This window comes from Bos javanicus, chromosome 9, assembly GCF_032452875.1.
Source record: "Bos javanicus breed banteng chromosome 9, ARS-OSU_banteng_1.0, whole genome shotgun sequence".
NCBI lineage: Eukaryota > Metazoa > Chordata > Mammalia > Artiodactyla > Bovidae > Bos > Bos javanicus.
In genome coordinates this window covers 73,467,729-73,493,082 of record NC_083876.1, presented here as the reverse complement: position 1 = coordinate 73,493,082, position 25,354 = coordinate 73,467,729, and the positions used below count along the sequence as shown (strand labels likewise).

Genomic DNA, 25,354 nt, shown 5'->3' with positions numbered 1-25,354 from the left:
ACTTCCCTTAAGCAAATGTAGTTGTCACCTTGGTGTTCTCAGTACCACTCAGCACACAGCAGGAATTTCTTGTTGACCTCCAAAACTTCAGACCCCCAAAAGGCAGGCAGTGTGTTTGTATTCCCAGGGCCTGCTCTAGTGCACTACTCAGAGTCATGTAAGGATAGGGATGAGACTGTTAGAACTGTGAGTTTTCAACATTATTAGTTAGGTTAGAGCTAAATTCACACGAAGAGAAAATGGCAAAGGGAAGAGATACAGTTATCAAATTGCAACATTGTACTCTAACTGTGGCCTATATAATGATGATTTAGAAAGCTTTAAGTGTTAGAAGCATAGAGCTTAAAGGAATTTCAGAAACCATCTATTATAATTTTATAATGAAATAATCTGCACACTCTTGTACAAATAGATATTTCTAGTGGGTAGAGGAGGGGAAAGAATACAATAACTAGTCAGCAGCCTATTTGTAGTATCTGAGAAAGTGGGTCTTTATGAATATTACTGGACTTCCCTAGTGGCTCAGATGGTAAAGTGTCTGTCTACAATGCTGGAGACCCGGGTTCGATCCCTGGGTTGGGAAGATCCCCTAGAGAAGGAAATGGGAATCCACTCCAGTACTGTTGCCTGGAAAATCCCATGGACAGAGGACCTGGTAGGCTACAGTCCATGGGGTCGCAAAGAGTAGGACACAACTGAGCAACTTCACTTTCACTTCACATGAATATTACTGGAGATTGTTTTATGACTCTTCACAGAACTAGAGGAGCTTAAGATAAAGTAGGTTGTTAATTTGACTCCTTGAAATCTAGTCAGATAGCTTTTCTACAGAAAATTCCCTTTAGACAATAGAAATAAGAATTCATAATTGCATGGGATATATTTTTGTTATCTGCATCCATTTAGGCCTTTTTAATCCTTTCTGAAAGGCATCTTAATGCTTGGAAAAATAAAGAAATACTTAGGCAATGCCTTTTGTAATTTTACTAGTTAGATAACTTTCTTTTTTAAAAAAGGGAAAAATGTTTAGCATAGCATAATGCTTAAAAAATACAGTCTGGCAAAAGGAATAAAATATTACCAAAATCCTACTGTTCTGTATAGCTGTTGCTTATATTAGCATTGGTGCTTCTAATGAAGTGAAATCATGGTTGACTAATGTATATTTGTGGGCTTCCTTGTTGGCTCAATGGTAAAGAATCCACCTGCCAATGCAGGAGACGAGGGTTCAATCCCTGCGTTGGGAAGATCCCCTGGAGAAGGAAATGCAAACCACTCCAGTATTCTTGCCTGGGAAATCCTATGAACAGAGGAGCCTGGCAGGCTACAGTCCACGGGGTCACAAAAGAGTCAGACATAACTTAGTGACTAAACGCCATAAGGAGTCAGACGATGCCATTGGTTAGTGAAACCCAGTTTTACTTGCCATTCATAGTAGCAGAACCCAATGAAATGTTAAAAGGCCAATTTTATTTTTTTAACTTTTTATTTTGTATTGGAGTATAGCCAATTAACAATGTTGTGATAGTTTCAGGTGGACAGCAAAGGGAGTCAGCCATACAAATACATGAATCCATTCTCCCCCAAACTCCCACCACCCAGCCTGCCACATAGCACTGAGCCGAGTTCCCTAGGCTATACAGTAGGGAAAGGACAATTTTAAAAAGCAAATAAGGCAAAGATCATGGAACATGATTTTTACATCTTGATTCATTCATCCCTGACTGATGCTAGTGTTAAACCTCCAGTCTTTGAGCACTTTTCTTCTACAGCTTCCAAGTTTCTCTTTGTTCTTTAAACAGTCTTCTGTTTGAGGTAGATAAATGTTCTGAGTGTTAGGAAAAGAAGTCCAAACTGTGTACTGAAAAATAATAGACCCACAAAAATCTAAGTGTTGACACAGCTACACTTCTAACTGAGAACAGTAATTGGTGCTGAGGAATGCGCATCACTACAAGGGTGAGTGGTAAGGTGGTCTCCTTCAATTTTGTTCCCTGGTTCTTACCACTTTCAAAGTCTGCAAGCAGAGAGCCCCTTTGTCCTTGAGCTATTCCTGGCTTAGAACCTGTGAATGAAGTAGTACATGAATATAAAGATCAAAGACCTAAAATTGTTAATACGTGCTCTCTCAAGTCCATACTTCTTGTAACCAAGGATGATGACTTTTAAAAAAAGTGATCATCTTTTTGTATATTCATGATATTGCTTTATAAACTTTTTTCTTCTGATTAATAATATATTGTGAGAAACTTTCCATCGTGATAATTATACATATGTACATAATTTTAGTGGCTGAATTCCGTTTCATTAAATGAATACACTGATTTATTTAAACAACTGTTGTTGCACAATTCCACTGTTATATGTTTTTCATTATTTTAAGCAACACTGTAGTACACACCTGCCTACCCTTACTCAGTTTATTCCTTGGGGAAAAAATATCTTGAGGTACAGTGGGTTAGTGGAATAGGCAATAAAAGAAACAGCACTTTCCAATTTGCCTTTTTCTCCTTATTTCTGCTTTAATTATTAGTAAGGTTGGCTATGTAGTTCTTGTTTTGTGATTTTTCTATAATGGTCATTTGCCCATTTTTCTGTTGGATTATTTATTTTTAATTGATTTGATGGAGATTCTGATAATAACCCCTTCTATCACTTTCTTTAAGCAGTTTTATTGAGGTATAACTGACAGTAAACTATATATATATTTTTTTTTTCTTTTTAGATTTTTTTTTTTAGTGTGGACCATTTTAAAGTTTTTATTGAATTTGTTACAATATCATTTCTGTTTTATGTTTTGGTTTTTTTGACCTCTAGGCATGTGGGATTTTAGCTCCCTAACCAGGGATCCAACCTGTACACCTCGCATTGTAAGGCAAAATTTTAATCACTGTACCTCCAGGGAAGTCCCCCTAAACTGCATATATTTTAAAAGTACACGCTGGTAAGTCAAGACATAGTTATATACTTGTAAGACTATCACCTCAATCAAGATAATGAACATATCCATCATCCCCCAAAGTTACTTTGTGCTCCTTAGTCATCTCCCTACCTCCTCCTCCCATGAGGCAAACACTGAATTAATTTGAATTTTCTAGATTTGTATATAAGCAAAACAGTACATGCCATATACTCATTTTTGTTGTTGTTCTGGCTTCTTTCACTCATACTTCCTTTGAAGTTCATCTTACTTTGTGTTTTAGAGTTTATCGATAGTTCTTTTTTATTTCTGAGTCTGATTTTATTGTACTGCTATATCATGGTTTGTTTTTCCATTCACCTGTTGATGGGCATTTGAGTTTTATTTAGTTTTTAGCTACTACAAATAAAGATGCTATGAATATTCATCTACATGTGTTTGTATAAACATATGTTTTTATTTCTCTTGAGTAAATTCCCAAGAGTAGAAGGGCTGGATCTCTTTGCAGACATGTTTTAAGAAGCTGCCAAACTGTTGTCTAAACTGGTTGTATCATTTGATTTTCTTACCAGTAGTCTATGTTTCAGTATCTCCGTATCTTTTCACAATTTGAAATGGCTAATCCTTTTAATTTTAGCCTTTATAATTGGGTAGAAGGCTATTTCATTTTGATTTTAATTTGCTTGTCTTTAATGACTAATGATGGTAACCACCTTTTTGTGTGCTCACTTACCATCCATATTTCTTTTTCAGTGAATTGTATGTTCAAATCTCTTGCCCACTTGTAAAATGGGCTCGTTTGTTTTCTGATTATTGAACTTTGAGAGTTAGGTTGCCTTTATACGCATGGTGCTCTATCAGATATATGACTTGCAAGTATTTCTCCCTGTCTTTGGCTTTTCTTCTGTCTTAAGAGCTTTAAAGAAGAGACTTTGAAATTTTTATGAAGTCCAAAATTACCATTTTTTCTTCTATGGATTTTTAAGTTGCATAATTATATAATCAAGGAAATACTATTTTAAATGATTATTTTTTTCTCCTTTGTACTTATAGGCATTAAAAAAATTTCAAATCCATTTATTTTAAATGATCAAATGAGATGCCTGTGAAAGCATCCTGAAAATCACAGAGTTACAATAAAAGTACTATTTCCTTCCTCCTCCTTCCCCTCCTCCTCATTGTCACTGTCATCAAAAACATTCAACTTCTGAGCCATCTGTTCCACTCTGCAGAATTAATCCAAAGGAAAACCTCCTTTAAAAAAAACAAATTACGAAAGCACTTCCTCACATACTTCCCAGGTGGCTCAGACACTAAAGAAACTGCCTGCAATGCAGGAGACCTGAGTTTGATCCCTGGGTCAGGAAGATCCCTTGGAGGAGGTCATGGCAACCCGCTGCCATATTCTTGGCTGTAGAATTCCATGCACAGACAAGCCTGGTGGGCTATAGTCCATGGGGTCGTGAAGAGTCGGACACAGACTGAGCAATTTAGCACTTTCTTTCACTTTTCTTTACTTACATATGGTCTATAATGAGGGAAAACAGAAAACATTGTAGGTATTTAACAATAGGAGAATACATAAATAAACTGTGGTGCTTCTTTCAATGAGATATTGTAAGGCATTTATAAATGGTAATTATACAGTGGTAGAAATAGAAAAAAATTACATTTAAATTGAAAAACTGTTAAATTGTTTTTATACTCATAACCTTACATAAAATGTACATATGGATAAAGATTAGGAGGGGCATAGAAATATGAAAACAGTTGTTTTAAAAGATAGGTTTGTGAATAATCATTTTTATTTTTTTTTGTATTTTCTTTAATTCTACTTTGTGTTTTTTTGTACTGTGTTTTCTGTATGTATCTCTTTAAAGCTAGGATCCCATTGTAGTATGTTATATTTACCAGTCCAAGATACTGCCTGGCCTTCCAGGCTCTGTTATACTGCCTCTGACATGAGGTTACCTGTGAAATTAGTTTATTTCCTTCTTTATGATTTTGTCAGTCATGTTGTATTATTATTATGCAATATTTAAAATGTTTTATGCACTTTCTGATCATGTGTTTCATGGCTTAATTTTTCCATTGTGCTTTTACTGTGATGATTAACTAATCACAGACTTGTTTTTATTTCCCAGTTGCCCAGCAGGAGGCTGAAATGTTCAGACGCTACAACGGAACCTTTCCATTACCTGGAATACACCAAAGTCAAGGTGCTTTATGCACCTGCCCTAAACTGCCTCATCAAGGATCCTTTCAGATTGATGACTATGTCCCCACTGAACATTCTTCAATGAAGATGCAACAAGTGAAACAGAGAATTGATTCTGTCACAGTATGTTTATTTCATTTTATGCAGTAGACAAGTTGGAAACTTTAAAACCATTTCAATCCTGTTTTACACACCCATGCCAATAAACATTAACTGAATGGAAAAAGTGAGTGTTAGTCACTCAGTCATGTCCAACTCTTTGTGACCCCATGGACTATAGCCCGCCATGCTCCTCTGTCCATGTAGATTCTCCAGACAAGAATACTGGAGTAGATTGCCATACCCTCCTCCAGAGGATCTTCCCAACCCAGGGACTGAACTCAGGTCTCCTGCATTGCAGGCAGATTCTTTGCCACCTGAACCACTAGGCAATTCCAGTAGTTACTTAAAACTAGGCCTTCTTCTACATGTATAGTTACTTTCTGGTACTTGTTCTAAAATCACTAACTTCAGTAAGCAAACTAAACTTAGGATAATCTATTATGTTTTCCTGGCCTGATAGATTCTGTAACTATCAGCCCAAGACCTGTTTCTCTATTTCAAAAGTATGTGTCTATATGCACATATACAGCATGTAGGCACACACACGTAGGACAACCAACTAACCTGGAAAAATACTTAACATAAAATATAAAAGAAACAGCCTTCTTAATATGCAAGAACTAAATAATAAAGAAAGTAGTGAGACTTCAATTAGGAAATGGATAAAAGAAATAAACATGTACTTCCATAAAGAGTAGGTACTGCTGCTGCTGCTGCTAAGTCGCTTCAGTCGTGTCTGACTCTATGCAACCCCATAGACGGCAGCCTGCCAGGCTCTGCCGTCCCTGGGATTCTCCAGGCAAGAACGCTGGAGTGGGTTACCATTTCCTTCTCCAATACATGTAAGTGAAAAGTAAAAATGAAGTCGCTCAGTCGTGTCCAACTCTTAGCAACCCCATGGACTGCAGCGCACCAGGCTCCTCCATCCATGAGATTTTCCAGGCAAGAGTACTGGAGTGGGGTGCCATTGCCTTCTCTGAAGAGTAGGTACAAGTGTTTCATCAATGTATTTTAAAGTTCCATCTCACTTCTAAGAAAGGTAGTGCCACCAAAACCAGATATTTGCTGCAAAACTGGAAAATAGATGATAAAAATGAGAAGGACAATGCTTGGTTAAAAGTTCTGTGGTATTCTATTAGTGATAAATTACTATACAGTCTTTCTCAAAGTTAAGTGGGAAAATGTATTGAGAAGGTAGAATATCCTTAAAAATCCTTATGCTCTTTAACCATAATAGTTCTTTTACTGAGAATTAGCCTTGAAGACATGGACTTCACAGGCTTGTTTTTTGTTGTGTTCCCCCTTTTGGTGCATTGCCTGGCACTTAATAAATCATCCCTTCTTCTCCTCCTTTGATAGGAATATTGACCAGTTTTAAACCAAACATAGGAAGAACTGCATTGAGACATCTTTAGTTTGGACTGTACTTTCTTCCTCTCTCCTTTTCCTTTTTTATAGAGTTATAGAGTGTGAGGTATGCAGATCACCCAGGCAAAGGGGGTTAGGTTTAGTTGGAATATGGAGGAAATTTTTTTTTATGTCTCACTATAAATTATAGAATATATGATTATAAATTAATGATTTCAATGTTGTAATTCTGTATATTTTAACATTTGTAAATAACTGAATAATGCATGGTGTTCCAAATTTTAAGAGGAAGTATGAATAGATAAATGGAGTTTTAAAACTTAGAGAAAAATATTTATTCAGTAGGGGGAAAAAAGGTGGCCGTGTATAAAATATTGCATGGCAATATGACTTCATCTACAGACCTAAGAGCAACTCACAGACAGACATATAAAAAAAAAATTTCATACAGCCTGTCAGTCTTTACACTGTAAAGCTTAACATTCTGGAATCACTTTGGTCTTGGAGCTTTTTACCTGCATCATCTTTTATAGCTGTCATCCTCAGATAAATGAAAGGATGTAAGAACAAATGAAAGTAGATGTACAGGAAAAATTTTTTTAATATATTTCAGAAAAATATTTTTTAAGATATGAAATCAAAGGCAAGGGGGAAGTAAATTGATACTTTATTATAAGAGAATAACTTATTTGTCTTAGAATCATTGATTTATTTAGCTTTTGCTTAACTTTCCTTTTAAAAATTATTCAGATGTACGCTTTGGGATTGACATAGATCGAGGCTTCCTTTGGAAATGAAAGCCTTGTCTATGTGCTGTGGTTTTGTAAAACCATATATTTCCCGTGTTAAGAGAATTCTTTGAACTTTTTTTTCAAATGTTCTCTGCAGATTGTTTTCTCTCAGAATGTAAGTAGTACGTATGGGAGTAAAAACAAAATGTCATCTTTGTTCCCACGGAAGCGCCATTCTTTTTACATTTTGCAGGCATTTAGGTTGACTAGATTCCCACCTTTGGTCTCAGTGCCTTTTCTCATATTTCCTGAACTGTGTTTTGTTTGTTATTGTTCAGTCACTAAGTCTTGTCCAACTCTTTGCAATCCCATGGACTGCAGCATGTCAGGCTTCCTTTCCTATCTTCTGGAATTTGCTCAAACTCATGTCCATTGAGTCGGTGATACCATCCAACCATCTCATCCTGTCACCTCCTTCTCCGCCTGCCCTCAGTCTTTCCCAGCATCAGGGTCTTTTCCAATGAATTGGCGCTTTACATCACGTGCTCAAAGTATTGGAGCTTCAGCTTCAGCATCAGTCCTTTCAATGAATATTTAGGGTTGATTTCCTAGGATTGACTGATTTGATCTCCTTGCTGTCCACGGGACTCTCAAGAGTCTTCTCCATTTTACTAAACCCCAAATTCCTTTTTCTGTTAGGTTTCTGTTACTTAGTTTATAAGAGACTCTGTCATGGTCTTCTATGTAGAAGTCTAATAGAGAAAACTGAATTACTTCTATAAGACTGTATCCCTGAATATACTTCTTTCTTTGTAACCACGGAAGAAATGTTTTTCTAAGAAAATATAGTTCAAGTTTAGGGTGTGATTTGTGTATGTGTGAATTTTGCATAATAAGTTCAGCTCCGCAGACATTTCATAGGTGTTTACCCGTGAATGAGTAAAAGTTGCCAAAAATAGATAATTTGCTGTTCTTGGTAGCTTTATCATTTACTCATAATAAAACTCAGCTGTTTCATACTTAACAGAGCCAGCACTGTGCTACCCCTGCAGCATCACCTACAGGGCTCTGCACACCAGCAAAGACCTCACAGGTAGACAGAATCTTGAGAGCAGTGACACTGCTCATTCTAAGGTTTCAGACTCAGAAATTTGGTCTTATCATTATATCCAGAGCTCCTCAGTATCTGGGTTACCTGCTAAGAGTAAGTGGTCCTACAGAAAGTTGACCTATAAACTTAAATATCTTATAATGAAAAGTATACCTCTTCAGCTGCCTGAGCACTCAAGACCACTCTCCCTTTTAAAAATTTACCTACTATCTAGGTCAGTGATCACAGAGTCATAGGGTTTGAATGGGTTTAAAAAATGCTTTAGAGACTTCCCTGGTGGCCCAGTGGAACAAGATTCTGTGCTTCCAATCATAGGGGGCATAGGTTTGATCCCTGGTTGGGAAACTAAGAATCCCATGTACTGCATATGGTGTGGCTGAAAAAATTTTAAATAGAAATTAATTAATTAAATAAAATACTATGTGCCAGTTTTAGAAAAAACAATGATTAATTTCTCTGCCCCACGGGAGATTTCATCTTACAATAATTGGTGATAGTTAACACCTATTTCAGAGAAGGCAATAACAACCTACTGCAGTACTCTTGCCTGAAAAATCCCATGGACAGAGGAGCCTGGTAGGCTGCAGTCCATGGGGTTGCTACAAGTCGGACACGACTGAGTGATTTCACTTTCACTTTTCACTTTCATGCATTGAAGAAGGAAATGGCAACCCACTCCAGTGTTCTTGCCTGGAGAATCCCAGGGACGGGGGAGCTTGGTGGGCTGCCGTCTATGGGGTCGCCCAGTCAGACACGACTGAAGTGACTTAGCAGCAGCAGCTGCATGAATTCCCAGTACTGTGCTAAATGTTTTACATGTTTGTTGTATTTAACCCTCAAAACCATCCTATAACATAGATGCTAGTATTATCCCCAGATGACACCACCCTTATGGCAGAAAGTGAAGAGGAACTAAAAAGCCTCTTGATGAAGTGAAAGTGGAGAGTGAAAAAGTTGGCTTAAAGCTCAACATTCAGAAAACGAAGATCATGGCATCCAGTCCCATCACTTCATGGGAAATAGATGGGGAAAAAGTGGAAACAGTGTCAGACTTTATTTTTCTGGGCTCCAAAATCACTACAGATGGTGACTGCAGCCATGAAATTAAAAAACGCTTACTCCTTGGAAGGAAAGTTATGACCAACCTAGATAGCATATTCAAAAGCAGAGACATTACTTTGCCAACAAAGGTTCATCTAGTTAAGGCTATGGTTTTTCCTGTGGTCATGTATGGATGTGAGAGTTGGACTGTGAAGAAGGCTGAGCGCCGAAGAATTGATGCCTTTGAACTGTGGTGTTGGAGAAGACTCTTGAGAGTCCCTTGGACTGCAAGGAGATCCAACCAGTCCATTCTGAAGGAGATCAGCCCTGGGATTTCTTTGGAAGGAATGATGCTAAAGCTGAAACTCCAGTACTTTGGCCACCTCATGTGAAGAGTTGACTCACTGGAAAAGACTCTGATGCTGGGAGGGATTGGAGGCAAGAGGAGAAGGGGACGGCAGAGGATGAGATGGCTGGATGGCATCACTGACTCAATGGATGTGGGTCTCAGTGAACTCCGGGAGTTGGTGATGGACAGGGAGGCCTGGCATGCTGCGATTCATGGGGTTGCAAAGAGTCGGACACGACTGAGCGACTGATCTGATCTGATCTGATCTAGTTGAGGCTTTCAGAGATCAAGCAATGTTGCCAATCTTAGACAAATGGAAACATTGGAGCTGAGATTTAGTCCAGGCCATCAGAATCCCATGCCCCAGTCAGTTTTACTGCCTCCTTTTAGTGACTGAGATAACTAATATCCTTTAGATGTAGGGTATGTCCCTTCGCAATTTCTGGATTTGGAAAAAAAGGACGTTCTTCTTTTTCAGTTCTCTTTTTCTGTAAACTCCACATTGTTAACATTTTTCTCTGGTTCCATACTAGACTGATGATATATGCTGGTTAACCGTAATTGGACTTGAGTATTATTTGTGTCTGTTTAGCAGCAAATTTCCAAGTCATTTATGTTGACTTTGACTAATTTCTTTTTTCAAAAGTGACTTTTTCTTGGTCTTATCCCACGAGTTGTAGGCAATTCCTTTCTTTTGCTCCTCCAGTCATATACTTTACTCTTCAGAAGTGTTTATTATTAGATTTCCTCTGGAGTAAATTATTAATATGAGAATTATATGTATGGGTATTGTTATTTATAGAGATAATTCTATACTGCAGTTCAGAGTGTGTCTTTTAGATATGTTAGTGTTCCAGTACAAAAGTTTAGTGTTTACATTAAGTTTATTGAGGAGACAAACTTTTCTTCTGTGAGAAGACATAGGCAGATACGTGTGGGCCCTCCAGAGTCATCTTTGTCAGTGCCTTTTCTTTTGGCAAGTTAGATTTTCCAAAGTCATGTCACTGAGTCTCTTAATTTTACCCTTTCCCCAGCTCATTGGAAACAATGCAGAGTGATACCTGCATGTGATAGATTAAAAAACACTCTCCCGGATGTTGATTTTGGTTTTTAAAAGATTTATAGTTGAATGTGTTAAAAATAATTGATATTTTTAAATGAAATTATGAATATCTCTTTACTTATTTTATTGTATTTCTTTTAGGAGGTGATACGAGCCTGTGCAGCAAAGGTGAGTGGTTTTTTATTACCAAGAGGACAACAACTTCAGTTTCCATTGTGATGACCCAAAGAATTGAAACGTACCATTGATAGCTTTAATAGAACTTTTGGAAAAACTTCTTCTGATACCTGTTTGTTACAATTAGGGTTGAATTTATCAAGGAATCATAATACTGGAACCTGAGAATTTAGCAAGTAGTAGAAGGCAATGGCACCCCACTCCAGTACTCTTGCCTGGAAAATCCCATGGACAGAGGAGCCTGGTAGGCTGCAGTCCATGGGGTCGCAAAGAGTCGGACACGACTGAGCGACTTCACTTTCACTTTTCACTTTCATGCATTGGAGAAGGAAATGGCAACCCACTCCCATGTTCTTGCCTGGAGAACCCCAGGGACGGGGGAGCCTGGTGGGCTGCTGTCTATCAGGTCACACAGAGTCGGACACGACTGAAGCGACTTAGCAGCAGCAGCAGCAGCTTACTATTTTTGAAGATTTAAGAATATTGGAATTGGGATGTATCAATACTTTCAGTAAAGGGTTAGTGAGATCATTTCCTTCTCTGAGAAAAATATAATGTGATACTTTATAGGTAAGAGACACCAACACAGTTCCAGTGTGTGAATGGGGCGTAAAGTGTGTAAGCCTTGAAATAAATGGAAGCTGTGCACAAACAGTAATAATATATTGTGCTCTGGATTATTTGTGCCTTGTTTCATACTTCCTTTCCCATTTAACTATGTAACAGTCCTGAGAGACAGGTTAAAGATGATTGTTATTCCACTTTTAGAAAGGAGGAAAATGAAGTTGAAGGAGGGTTAAGTGATTTGCCCAAGACCCCAAAGTCAGTCTGAAAATGGAGATTGATATAAAGAGGCTCTTGGTTGGTAAACAATTGCAACTAAACTATATCTGAGTTGCTTTCAACCTAGCAGCTTTCTTTAGCTTTCTTCCTTTTGCAAGCAAGGTTGTTTTATGTGCAAACTTCAAGTCAGTTGTCAAGAAAATAAATTTTATTTAAAAGAGTTGGAATGACACCACTTGTCCATTCTTCCCTCTTATTCTTTCCTGTCCATTTCCAAAATTCAGGTGAATCATGAGATATCCGTTTATTTGTCACATATGGTTATATATTGTGACAAAGTAAAAGGGTGAGGTCTCCGGAAGGGAAAGAATTAAGGTGGTATTAGTACAGTCAAAGCCTGCTTTATGTAATGTCAGTGCAGTAGAAATACTGTCTTTACTCAGCGGACACCTCCTACCACATGGCAGGTGCTTAGAATACAGAAGTTAGTAGGCTATTGTCTCATTCCACATGAGGCATCTCATGGAGGAAATGTGTCAGAAAACACTAGGCTTATCCCATCACTGAGCTGTCCAGTATCAGTCAGGACCCATCACTTTTTTACCTAATTATCGCAAGTCAACAGGAAATAGAATAGAGACAAGGGGAAGGAAGATGAGGGGAAAAAAAGAGAACAAGCTTTATTCTGACTTGAGCTGCAGATGTTCAGGAAACTTGTTCCTGATAGCAATGATTGGTGTAATGATTGTAGCTCCAAGATTACTAAATGTTCTTAAGTATGTATAGTGTATAAAATTGGAGTCAAAAAATAGTTTATCCTCTTGATTAGCAGTTCAGAGCTATTTCTCTTTATTTTTACAAATATGTTATATACCCCTCTTTTGTAATGCTGTCTGAATGTCCAAAGAGTAAAGTGTTCTGCACGTATTTGGCAAGGCTTTATGGAGAACATCCTCTGCTAATCTGGAAACTTCCTGAGGGTGGAGGTTCATGTCATTCATCTCTGTGTTCCTAGTACTTAACAAAAAATAGAATAAATTATGATTGAAAATATGACATTTTTGGAAATCAGTCAAAGTATGGAAAGATTGGGCTTCCCAGGTGACGCTAGTAGTAAAGAACCTGACTGTCACTGCAGAAGACATAAGAGATGCAGGTTTGATCCCTGGGTCAGGAAGATCCCCTGGAGGAGGGCAGAGCTACCCACTCCAGTATTCCTGCCTGAAGAATCCCATGGACAGAGGAGCCTGATGGGCTACAGTCTATGGGGTCACAAGGAGTCGGACATAACTGAAGAGACTTAGAAGGAGTAGCAGGAGCATGGAAAGATTAACCTACTAGTTATTTTCTTTTTTTATGACAGTTTTATTGATGGTTTCCCTGGTGGCTCAGATGGTAAAATGTCTGCCTGCAATGCGGGAGACCTGGGTTCAACCCCTGGGTCAGGAAGATCCTCTGGGGAAGGAAATGGCAACCCACTCCAGTACTTTTGCCTGGAAAATCCCATGGACGGAGGAACCTGGTAGGCTACAGTCTATGGGGTTGCAAAGAGTCGGACACGACTGAGCGACTTCACTTTTATTGATATATAACATACATACCACAATAGTCATGCTTTCAAAGTATACAGTTCACTGGGTTTTATCATACACATAGAATTGGCAACCATCACTACTGTCTCTCCAAAAAGAGAGATTATTCCCTCCAAAAAGAAAGCCCATTTTCTCTTAGCAGTCATTCTCCATTTCTGGATAAGGACATGCACGCAGGCACACACATGCACACACACACCACCAAACAAAGCACTCAAACTCCTGGTAACCGGCAGGAGTGGTTTATATTTTCTGTCTCTATATATTTGCCAATTCTGGTTATTTAGTATAAATGGATTCATAAAATATATGGTCATTTATTACTGGCTTTCTATAGCTTAGAATAGTGTTTTCTTGAGTCCACTTGATAAGGAACTAATCCTGTCCTGTGAAAATTCTCATCTAGATATTAAACTAGCATGCTGAAGGAGCAGAAAGAAGATCACTAACCTTAAGTGGGATAGTGAGCAAGCGAGGAAGAGCAGTGTTCCATGACAAGTTGGGGAGAAGCTCAGGAGATCAGGCCAGCCTTTTAAACAGTCCTGTAAGCATGGTAATGTAGAGGAGGAAAAGCTTTACCTTCTGCCCTTATAGGTTCTGTGACTGGTCTAAGGATTAAATTGGCATAGACAGATTAACAGGAGGAAAAAAATGCAATTTTAATTTCATACATATGTGAGCCCCACAAAGATGTGGGATGCCAAAGACTGCCAGTTAGCTGGGGCTTATATACCATCCTGAGCCTAGAAAAGGGATGGAGGAGTCTGACACTTCTGGGGCAGAAGGCAACTTGAGAAGGTAAGAGGAGGAGCTGGTTGGTAGACATAAGTCTCTCAGGTGAAAAAGTTGTCCCTAATGATAGATGGCTTTTTCTTGGTATAGAACCCCATTCTAATGTCTGTTTCTCTTACAAAAGATAGCTTCCACTCTGTGTTCAGAATGCCTGTGTTTATAGTTTCTCAAAGTAATCCTTATGCAAAAGAGGCACATTTTTGGGTGGCATATTCTACTATCCTTCAGTAAGGAGTTTAGGATATTAATTAGAGAAACAAGTGACTGAGATGTTAACCTGGAAAGAACGTGAGAATGGATTTTATTTATTTATTTATTTATTTTGAGAATGGGTTTTAAAAGGCAAGTAATAGTCTTCAGTTCAAGGAAGAGGAGATTGGCCTCTTAGAAGTGGCCTATACTAGTATGGTGTTACAAGATAAACCGAGGCATATTAAACATTTTAGGAGGGTTTTCTTTGAGCAAAAATCTATTCGAATTGGTTAGGGCCAAGCTTAGGATCATTTAGAAGCTTTTCACCAGCAGGAGCTGGGGAAAGACTCCTAGAGAGAAAGGGCTGAAGCAGAACAAGGAAGTTACTGATTGGCTATAGTTTAAAGCCCAGTTGGGCTCCTTGACGAGAGGCGTGGGGCATGGCTGTGTGGGGCCTGGGAGGTCGCCTTTGCTTGCGCGGGTGTCTTGGAGCCCGCAAGCTATTGTGTCCCCATTTCCAGAGTCGCAGCCCCCAGGGCGTGGAAGACGGGGACAGGCCTCAGCCTTCCTCAAAGACTCCCTAGGTCCCCAAGATCTACACCAAAACAGGAGACAAAGGGTTTTCTAGCACCTTCACTGGAGAAAGACCACCCAAAGACGACCAGGTGTTTGAAGCTGTGGGAACTACAGATGAATTAAGTTCAGCCATTGGGTTTGCTATGGAATTAATTGCAGAAAAGGACCACCCGTTTGTGGAAGAGCTTCAGAGAATCCAGTGCTCCCTGTAGGACTTCGGCTCTGCCCTGGCAACTCCGCGCTCCTCAGCCAGAGAGGCTCATTTAAAACACGCCATGTTCGAGGCGGGGCTCATCCTGGAGCTGGAGCAGTAGATCGACAGATACTCTCGCCAGCTGCCCCCACTCACCACTTTCATCCTGCCTTATTCTTGCCTAGAGAATCCCATGGACAGAGGAGCCTGGCGGGCCGCAGTCCATAGGATCACAGAGTCAGACAGGACTGAGTGACAACACCCAGAGACTACGCCCCATCAGGAGGCAAGAGCAGCTCCACACTGCACTTCTGTCGGGCCGTGTGTCGCCCAGCCGAGAGACGTGTGGTGCCTCTTGTCCAGACGGGTGAGACCAATGCAAACGTGGTCAAGTTCTTAAACAGACTCAGTGACTGTCTCTTCACATTAGCCAGATACACAGCCATGAAGGAGGGGAATCCAGAAAAGATATACAAGAACAATGACCTGTTGGACCGTACCTGAGGCTCTGGGAAAGAATGGAAGTGACAATGGTGAAGGGAAGACTTCGCCCTCGCATCCTGATCCCTGAAGATCTCACCCACAGGGGCCAGAAGCTGGTCTTCTGTCCAAACCCAGCTTCCTTTCACAGCGCTGACACTTCCTTTGGGAGCTGTGGCTGGTGGAGAATCCTACCCTCCTCCCCTGGGCTCTCCTCGGTCTTCGAGGAAGTGGGAATGAAGTCGGTGTTGCAGGAAAGAAAGATAAAGTGATTGCTTCATCGAGGAACCAAGCAGAAAAAAAGAATAAAAGTGGGAAAGGCTTGCAAAAAAATAAAAATAAAGCTCAGTTGGCTATTGGGATTAGTTATCCTTAGGTTTCAGTATTGAAACCTCGAAGTATTTACAGGCTTAGATTTTGGTTTGCTTATGTGATCATAGGCCACCTGGCATTAAAGCCACTTCAGTCTAATCCTTGAATTCGTTTAAGAGTTATAATAATGGGAGTGCAAGCAGTGGACAGATTTAAGATATATTTTGGAAGTAGATTCAGCACAATGTGGTGATGGATTAGATGTGGTGTAAGTGAGAGAACGAGAACTTAGAAATCACTTCTGTGTTGCTTTTTATAGCCACTGTGTAGATGCTGGTAGAGCTTTTTAATGAGATGAGGACTACTGGTGTGGAGTTTTCTATATGAATGTAGCTGAGAAGTAAGCAATTGGATATTTGAGTCTTGAGCTCTGGGGAGAGTTCAGGGTAAAAGCCGTATTTGTTCTAAACTGTTAGATTTGGTACAATCACCTGGAGAGAGAGTATAGCTAAATACCTGAGACCCTGAAGAGAGTATGTCAGGAAATCTCACAGGAGGTATTTTAAGAAAGGGGAGTGATAAGCAGTCACATGCTATTGAGCGAATGAGTAAAACGAGGACAGAAAATTGGCAGGATGATGTCCTTTGGTTTCCTAGATGAGTACAGTTTCAGTGAGTGGCTGGGAGAAAAGCTCAGTTGAAGTGGGTTGAAGACAGAATGGGAGTCTATAAAGCAGAGACTGTGTAGACCATTCTTTTAAGAAATTCTAACTGAGGAGCAGAGAAGCAGCAACTGGAGGAGAACATTAGATGGACAATATTAAAGTATGCTTATTTGCTGCTGGGAATAATTCGGTGGTGACAGAGAAATTGATAACGTCCCATGGAGGTGGTTATTGCTGGACTCAAGTCCTTGAAGAAATGAGAGGGAATCAAATTCTGAATGCCAGTGGAGAAACTGGCCTTTAAGAGAAGTGAGTGTTCATCCTCTCTGATAGGCACATAGGTAGAAACTATGGGTAGATGCTCAGATAAAGATTTGATGATGGGAAGATAAAAAGAGTTCTCATCTCTTTACTTCCAAGACAGTAATTGGTATTAGAAGTCTTCCATTGCTCTCACATAAACTTATAATTTCCAAATTTCCTTGCTCTTTCCTTTGTTTCGAGATGGATTGAATCATATCAGAAATGATATTGCCTGGAGGAATTTCTTTCCATTAAGCTTTGTATGATTCCTCACAAATGGGATTAATCTGTTTTTCTCATGTTCCCAGACATATTGATTCATAATTGGCATGTATTTTAATTGAGTTTATTCTGCCTTAAATTATAATTAATTTTGCCTATATTCTCCAGAATTAAAGTATGAATTTCCTCAGGGAGGAACAATTCTATTCTTTCTTTCTGTTCATCTTCCTCTCCTCTCTTCCTTCTTTCTGTTTTTTTAGATTTTACATGATATTGTTTCCAGCTCTAATCTTTACATGTCTGAATTTCCATACTTCTCTGTAAGCTTCTTGAAGCCAGAGGACTTTTATCTTTTTTTTTTAATTATTAATGTTATCTATACTCAGTTCAGTTCATTCATTCAGTCATGTCCGACTCTTCACAACCCCATGGACTGCAGCACACCAGGCCTCCCTGTCTATCACCAATTCCCAGAGCTTGCTCAAACTCGTATCCATCAAGTCGGTGATGCCATGCAACCATCTTATCCTTTGTTATCCCCTTCTCCTCCCACCTTCAATCTTTCCCAGCATCAGGGTCTTTTCAAATGAGTCAATTCTTTGCATCAGGTGGCCAAAGTATTGGAGTTTCAGCTTCAACATCCGTCCTTCCAATGAACACTCAAGACTGGTCTCCTTTAGGATGGACTGGTTGAATCTCCTTGCAGTCCAAGGGACTCTCAAGAGTCTTCTCCAACACCATAGTTCAAAAGCATCAATTCTTCTGCACTCAGCTTTCTTTATAGTCCAACTCTCACATCCATACATGACTACTGGAAAAACCGTAGCCTTAATTAGATGCACTTTTCTTGGCAAAGTAATATCTCTGCTTTTTAATATGCTGTCTAGGTTGGTCATAACTTTCCTTCCAAGGAGTAAGCATCTTTTAATTTCATGGCTGCAGTCACCATCTGCAGTGATTTTGGAGCCCTAAAAAATAGTCTGACACTGTTTCTACTGTTTCCCCATCTATTTGCTATGAAGCGATAGGACTGGATGCCATGATCTTAGTTTTCTGAATGTTGAGCTTTAAGCCAACTTTTTCACTTCTCTTTCACTTTCATCAAGAGTCTCTTTAGTTCTTCTTCACTTTCTGCCATAAGGGTGGTGTCATCTGCATATCTGAGGTTCTTGTTATTTCTCCTGGCAGTCTTGATTCCAACTTGTGCTTCATCCAGCCCAGCGTTTCTCATGATGTACTCTGCATATAAGTTAAATAAGCAGAGTGACAATATACAGCCTTGACGTACTCCTTTTCTTGTTTGGAACCAGTCTGTTCCATGCTGGGTCATATGGTGGTTTTATTCCTAGTTTTTTAAGGAATCTCCATACTGTCTTCCATAGTGGCTTTATCAATTTACATTCCCACCAACAGTGCAAGTGCGTTCCCTTTTCTCCACACCCTCTCCAGCATTTATTGTTTGTCGATTTTTTGATGATGGCCATTCTGACCTGTGTGAGGTGATATCTCATTGTGGTTTTGATTTTCATTTCTCTTAATAATGAGCGATGTTGAGGATCTTTTCATGTGTTTGTTAGCCATCTGTATGTTTTCTTTGAAGAAATGTCTGTTTAGGTCTTTTTCCCACTTTTTGTTTGGGTTGTTTGTTTTTCTAGCATTGAGTTGTATGAGCTGCTTGTATATTTTGGAAATGAATCCTTTGACAGTTGTTTCATTTGCTGTTATTTTCTCCCATTCTGAGGGTTGTCTTTTCACTTTGCTTATAGTTTCCTTTGCTATGCAAAAGCTTTTAAGTTTAATCAGGTCCCACTTGTTTACTTTTGTCTTTATTTCCGTTACCTCTAGGAGGTGGGTCATAGTGGATCTTGCTTTGATTTATGTCATCGAGTGTCCTGCCTATGTTTTCCTCTAAGAGTTTTACAGTTTTTGGTCTTACATGTAGGTCTTTAATCCGTTTTGAGTTTATCTTTGTGTATGTGTTAGGAAGTGTTCTAACACTCTTTTACATGTATCTGTCCAGTTTTCCCAGCACCATTTATTGAAGAGGCTCTCTTTACCCCATTTAATATTCTTGCCTTCTTTGTCAAAAATAAGGTACCCATAGTGCATAGGTATATTTCTCCACTCCAGTATTCTTGCCTGGAGAATTCCATGGTAGGAGGTTAAAGTCCATGGGGTTGCAAAGAGTCAGACACAGCTAAGTTGACTAACACTTTAACTTGCAATTTCAACTACGGAATCAGAGTCAAAGATAAAATAGAAGAACAAAAGATGCTTGACAACAGTTTAAGAGTTCTGTGCCAAGAACTAGGGCCAGAGACCTATATGTATATATTTTTCTATTATTTCATACCCCTGTTTCTAGATTTAAATATGGGTACTGTGTGGATCACAATAAACTGTGGAAAATTCTTCAAGAGATGGGAATACCAGACCACCTGATCTGCCTCTTGAGAAATTTGTATGCAGGTCAGGAAGCAACAGTTAGAACTGGACATGGAACAATAGACTGGTTCCAAATAGGAAAAGGAGTTCGTTAAGACTGTATATTGTCACCCTGCTTATTTAACTTATATGCAGAGTACATCATGAGAAACGCTGGACTGGAAGAAACACAAGGTGGAATCAAGATTGCTGGGAGAAATATCAATAACCTCAGATATGCAGATGACACCACCCTTATGGCAGAAAGTGAAGAGGAACTCAAAAGCCTCTTGATGAAAGTGAAAGTGGAGAGTGAAAAAGTTGGCTTAAAGCTCAACATTCAGAAAACGAAGATCATGGCATCCGGTCCCACCACTTCATGGGAAATAGATGGGGAAACAGTGGAAACAGTGTCAGACTTTATTTTTCTGGGCTCCAAAATCACTGCAGATGGTGACTGCAGCCATGAAATTAAAAGATGCTTACTCCTTGGAAGGAAAGTTATGACCAACCTAGATAGCATATTCAAAAGCAGAGACATTACTTTGCCAACAAAGGTTCGTCTAGTCAAGGCTATGGTTTTTCCTGTGGTCATGTATGGATGTGAGAGTTGGACTGTGAAGAAGGCTGAGCACCGAAGAATTGATGCTTTTGAACTGTGGTGTTGGAGAAGACTCTTGAGAGTCCCTTGGACTTCAAGGAGATCCAACCAGTCCATTCTGAAGGAGATCAGCCCTGGGATTTCTTTGGAAGGAATGATGCTAAAGCTGAAACTCCAATACTTTGACCACCTCATGCGAAGAGTTGACTCATTGGAAAAGACTCGGATGCTGGGAGGGATTGGGGGCAAGAGAAGAAGGGGATGACAGAGGATGAGATGGCTGGATGGCATCACTGACTCGCTGGACGTGAGTTTGAGTGAACTCCGGGAGTTGGTGATGGACAGGGAGGCCTGGCGTGCTGCAATTCATGAGGTCGCAAAGAGTCGGACACGACTGAGCGACTGATCTGATCTGATTGAGTTTCTTACTTTTAAGCCCATTATTCCGTAATTCTTATCATCAAAAAGTCAGTTACATTTGAGAAGTCTTGAATATAAATACCGCCTTAAATTTGGGTAAGGTTTTAAAACATGCACTGCTTTCATATGTGTTAATGAGTTTGACTTCTGTGTAGTTTTTATAAGGTTATACCAGCCATTTACTAAACAAATGTATATAAACAAAACCCGTCCCTTACCCTCAAAAAGATTATAGTCTCATGGATGATAACTTACTAGGTAAGCATCCTAAGGTACTACCGGTGCCATGATACTAGAAGATGTGGGAATAGTGGGGAGACAAAGAAGGAGGTCCGTCTGGTCAACAAAGGTCAGTCTAGTCAAAGCTGTGGTTTTTCCAGTTCTGATGTATGGATACTGCAAGGAGATCAAAGCAGTCAATCCTAAAGGAAATCTGTCCTAAATATTCATTGGAAGGACTGATGCTGAAGCTGAAGCTCCAATACTTTGACCACCTGATGGGAAGAACTGACTCATTGGAAAAGCCCCTCATGCTGGGAGAGATTGAAGGTGGGAGGAGAAGGGAATGACAGAGGATGAGATGGTTGGATGGCATCACTGACTCGATGGACATGAGTTTGAGCAAGCTCCAGGAGTTGGTGATGGACAGGGAAGCATGGTGTGCTGCAGTCCGTGGGGTCGCGAAGAAGTCAGACACGACTGAGCAACTGGGCTGACTGAAATTAGGAGGAGATAAGTTCTAATGGGAAAGTCTGAAAGACTTTTCGTGCCTGATGTAACACTTGAGCTTAGGCTTTGAGAAGTCAATATCAAAAAGGAAGATGGAGCCAGGAAGGAAGCACATTCCAGGAAACAGGAAAAGCATGAACTGAGTCACAGAGACATGAAGCAATGTGGAATGTCTGGGGAGCAATTTGTTGCAGCTGGAACATAGGAGATAGAGCAGTAAGGTTGGAAGGCTAGTAGTTCTTATAGAAAGCTTTGTTTGCTATACTTAAAAAGTATGGATTTTATCCAGTGGAACAGTTGATGATGGGTTTTAAACAAAAGTGTTGCTCAATCAAATTAGCATTTTAGAAAAATCACCCTGGTAGCAGTATAGAAGAAGAATCAGTAGATGGGAAGACAAATCAGGAGACGACTATTGCAGTGGTAGCACTGATGATGAAGGAGTGGAATCAGATGCCAGAGCACCTGACTGCCTAAATGAGAACTCTGCGTGGAGTGTGAGGAAGCTGTCCAGGGTGATGCCCATCTGTCTGGCTGGAACAGCAGAGTGGGTGATGAGAGCTTTCCCCAAGGAAGTGAACAGCATAGGAAAGGTTAGTTTGGTTCTGAACTTACTGATCAGAAGAGTTTTACATGAAAAAATTGTCAACATGAAAGGCAGATGAAGCGATGAAAACATACATCTTTGCCTGGGATAACCGTGTGGTGTGAACAAAGTAGAGAGCCCAGTGGGTCTAGCAGGCAACACAGAGAAGCAGTGGCAGGATCACCAACAAAAAATGGTTTCCCAGAAACACGAGAGTGATTGACAGTGTCAGATATCTCAGAGGCCTGAGTGAATCTGCCAAATTTGATCATTTGAAGTCCATGATGACTTTAGTTTCAGATTTAGTGTTCTGATAGATACAAGCTTTGTTGTAGCTGCTTGAAAGTGAATGGCTGAGCTATATAGATAGCAGTTATTGGCTGTTTTTCAAAAACTTTAACATTCAATGAAGGTTAAGGAAATTTATGGAATCATAGTAAGAATTACTTGTTTTCTATTTTGTAGTAAAGTGAAAAGATTAATGCTTATAGCCTGTAGACAAACAGCTAGTAGAGAATTTGGAAGAGCCTTAAGGATAGCCACATGGAGAAGGAAATGGCAACCCACTCTAGTATTCTTGCCTGGAGAATTCCATGGACAGAGGAGCCTGGCACGGTACAGTCCATAGGGTTGCACAGAATCAGACACGTCTAAGCATGCATGCAAAGATATCTTCAAGGGAACAGCTGGGGGATTAATTTTAAATGGAAGAGTACCTCTTTATCTGGGCTTCCCTGATAGCCCAGTTGGTAAAGGATCCGCCTGCAATGCAGGAGACCCTGGTTCGATTCCTGGGTCGGGAAGATCCCCTGGAGAAGGGAAAGACTACCCATTCCAGTATTCTGGCCTGGAGAATTCCGTGGACTGTATAGTCCATGGGGTCTCAAAGAGTTGGACCTGACTGAGCGAATTTCTCTTTCACCTGTTTATCTGACACTGGAAAGAAAGAGAGGAGGACAGGTGTAAGAGGTTTGTTCTTGGAAGTGAGGATTTCAGGGGGTTCAGAACCAAATTTTCTCTCTGGAGTAAGGAAATATACTGAGAGAGAAAGGAGGTGAAGGTTTGTACTGTAGTATGCATCAGGTTAATTGGCTTTCTCTGAGGCATATTACTACTGGGTAAGTGGTTTGAACCAGTACTAGATGTTAATTTTGAGCTTTATACAGGGGAATATATTAGTAATTTTTGAACCACCAGCCCTTATACTCAAAAAATCTTGATTAAATATTACAAAATAAAATGTGATGACTGATCCCCATTTGAATGCTGGTTTAGTTAATACTGTAGCGGGTGAACTAATATGAGGAGAGATTTTCTAGCTCCTTACCCCACTGTAAAAATTTAACAGTAACAATGTTTCTTCCCTATCCCTCACTTCATTGTCGCAATTTATAAGGGCAGTATCTAGGACCTAGAGAGATCATGTTGCATCTCTCTTTATGACATCACGGCCTACTCATTTCTTAGGTTTTACTAACCTCTATATCACAGAAATGTAAGTTGCTTTTAGAACTTATGAGGTGTTCAGATAACTGACTTCAGATAACTTGAATCTCACTTTGGCTCAAGTTTTCTGTTTAACTTGTTTTGTAATACTGGGATTTTAACTTTTACAGCAGACATATAATTTGCAACAAAAAAATTTCCTAGGTGCTGGTTTTAGAAGTGTCTTCAAATTAAAGTGTTATCTGCATTGTTGTTCAGATTTAGTTTAAAAAAAATAGATGTCCAGAAGAAGGGGGACACATTTGTTAACATAAGTGTATAAACAGTGTTAATATCTTTTCTGTTATCATTAAAATCAAGTTTGAAGTGTCTTCACAAATTGAAACTTTGAAAACAATTCTTCAGGTTAATAAAGCATATAAAGTCAGCTAAAAGGATTAGACTTGTAAGTATATATGGAAATGAGTGTTACATATCTCCCAATGGTTTTACAATTTAATCACTAAAGGGTAAACTATTGTAGCCTGTTTAGCTTTGTGCATTCAATTTGAGGTTAGAGCAATGACTTTTTTAACATGAAAATTAACTCCTCCTAGAGAATTAGTATTTGCATATTTTATCAAAACTGTTTATACCCTGAAAGAGCAGGCAAAACAGTTTTTGTGATTAACTTGGCAGTTCTAGGTGGTTGTTTTTTTCTTTTCTTCCATTATGAATTTTATTAAATTTTTATGCTTCTCATTTTGCACAGTATGGAGGTATTAAACTGACTTTGGCAGACTGTGGTTTTTGCATGAGGCAAGCAGAAAAGTGTTTTGTAAAAAGAGGATAGATTGTTGTAGGGTAGACTATCTTAGCCAACCTTTCTGTTGTTGTAAAATTATTAAGCAATTCTTTTCCACAGCATATGTTTCAAAAATAGATATTGCTTCACTCTGTATAATGGTTGTTATTATTTTTCTTCCTTTAAATGAATTAGTGAATATGTATAAGCTCACTTTGAAAATACTTTGAGTTCTAATTTCAGATCACTATTAGTTCAGTTCAGTTCAGTCACTCAGTTGTGTCCGACTCTTTGCAACCCCATGAATCGCAGCACGCTGGGCCTCCCTGTCCATCACCAACTCCCGGAGTTTACCTAAACTCATGTGCATCGAGTTGGTGACGCCATCCAGCCATCTCATCCTCTGTTGTCCCCTTCTCCTCCTGCCCCCAATCCCTCCCAGCATCAGGGTCTTTTCCAATGAGTCAACTCTTCACATGAGGTGGCCAAAGTATTGGAGGGTAGTGATTAACAATTATCCATACCTTAGAAACTAAGTTATCCTCCCTGTTATGTTGCCACTCATCACTTCACGAACATTTGAATAGTCTCTAAAGATATGTCAAGAGAGGGCAGAAGTGTAGAAATGCTTAGAAAAACCATGTAATTGTAGATCATAATTGGATTTTTTACAACAGCATTTTACTTAGAAAAAGTGGCAAGTCTTTCAGTTTGAGTGGAGTCATTCAAGTATCCTATTTGAGCTTTCTTGGTATTCATTTTTTGCTTTAGCACAAGTAATTTTCTGAAGAGGAAGACTGAAAAGCAAATTTGTGTGTATGTGTGTGTGTGCACATGTGCGTGTCCAGCATACACCTGCTTTTTTGCACCAGATTTCAAAATGCTTTGTTTGATAGGTAGGATTAAAATTTTCAAGAACATAGAAGTAAACTGAAAAATGATTCTAAAAAAGAGAAGTGAAGTAAATAGTTAAGTGATAAATTGTCATTTTGTGTATAGTACTTCCATATAAAAGCATAGCATTCTGAAAAATTTACTGCATCATCTTACTGCATTACATATTTCTAAGTACCCTTGCTTGTAATGATGTTAATAATAATAACTAATATTTATATAACACTTGATTTGTATAGCACTTTAGGATCCCCTTTGTGAACATACTCGTGTTATTTAG

General features: G+C 39.3%; 1 protein-coding gene, 1 long non-coding RNA gene and 1 pseudogene across 12 annotated transcripts in view; 2 read left to right on the top strand and 1 right to left on the bottom strand.

Annotated features, from left to right (window-relative positions):
* LOC133254063 (uncharacterized) overlaps nt 1-25,354 on the bottom strand; it is a 252,562-nt gene that overhangs the window by 46,041 nt on the left and 181,167 nt on the right. The gene's annotated exons all lie outside the window — the stretch shown is intronic.
* Nucleotides 1-25,354, top strand: part of AHI1 (Abelson helper integration site 1) — a 219,722-nt gene that overhangs the window by 79,713 nt on the left and 114,655 nt on the right. For 9 of the 11 annotated variants that reach the window (XR_009738557.1, XR_009738556.1, XM_061428061.1 and 6 more), the window contains 2 exons: nt 5,065-5,261; nt 11,045-11,071. Coding sequence is in view for 9 of the 11 variants with exons in the window: in XM_061428061.1 (XP_061284045.1) it covers nt 5,065-5,261; nt 11,045-11,071 (224 nt within the window). In the remaining 2 variants the exon portion in view is untranslated. Of the gene's footprint in view, nt 1-2,817; nt 2,945-5,064; nt 5,262-11,044; nt 11,072-25,354 lie in introns of those variants that run through there. The other 2 variants (XM_061428064.1, XM_061428058.1) reach the window with 2 other exon arrangements.
* On the top strand, nt 13,395-24,343 carry LOC133254062 (corrinoid adenosyltransferase MMAB-like; annotated as a pseudogene).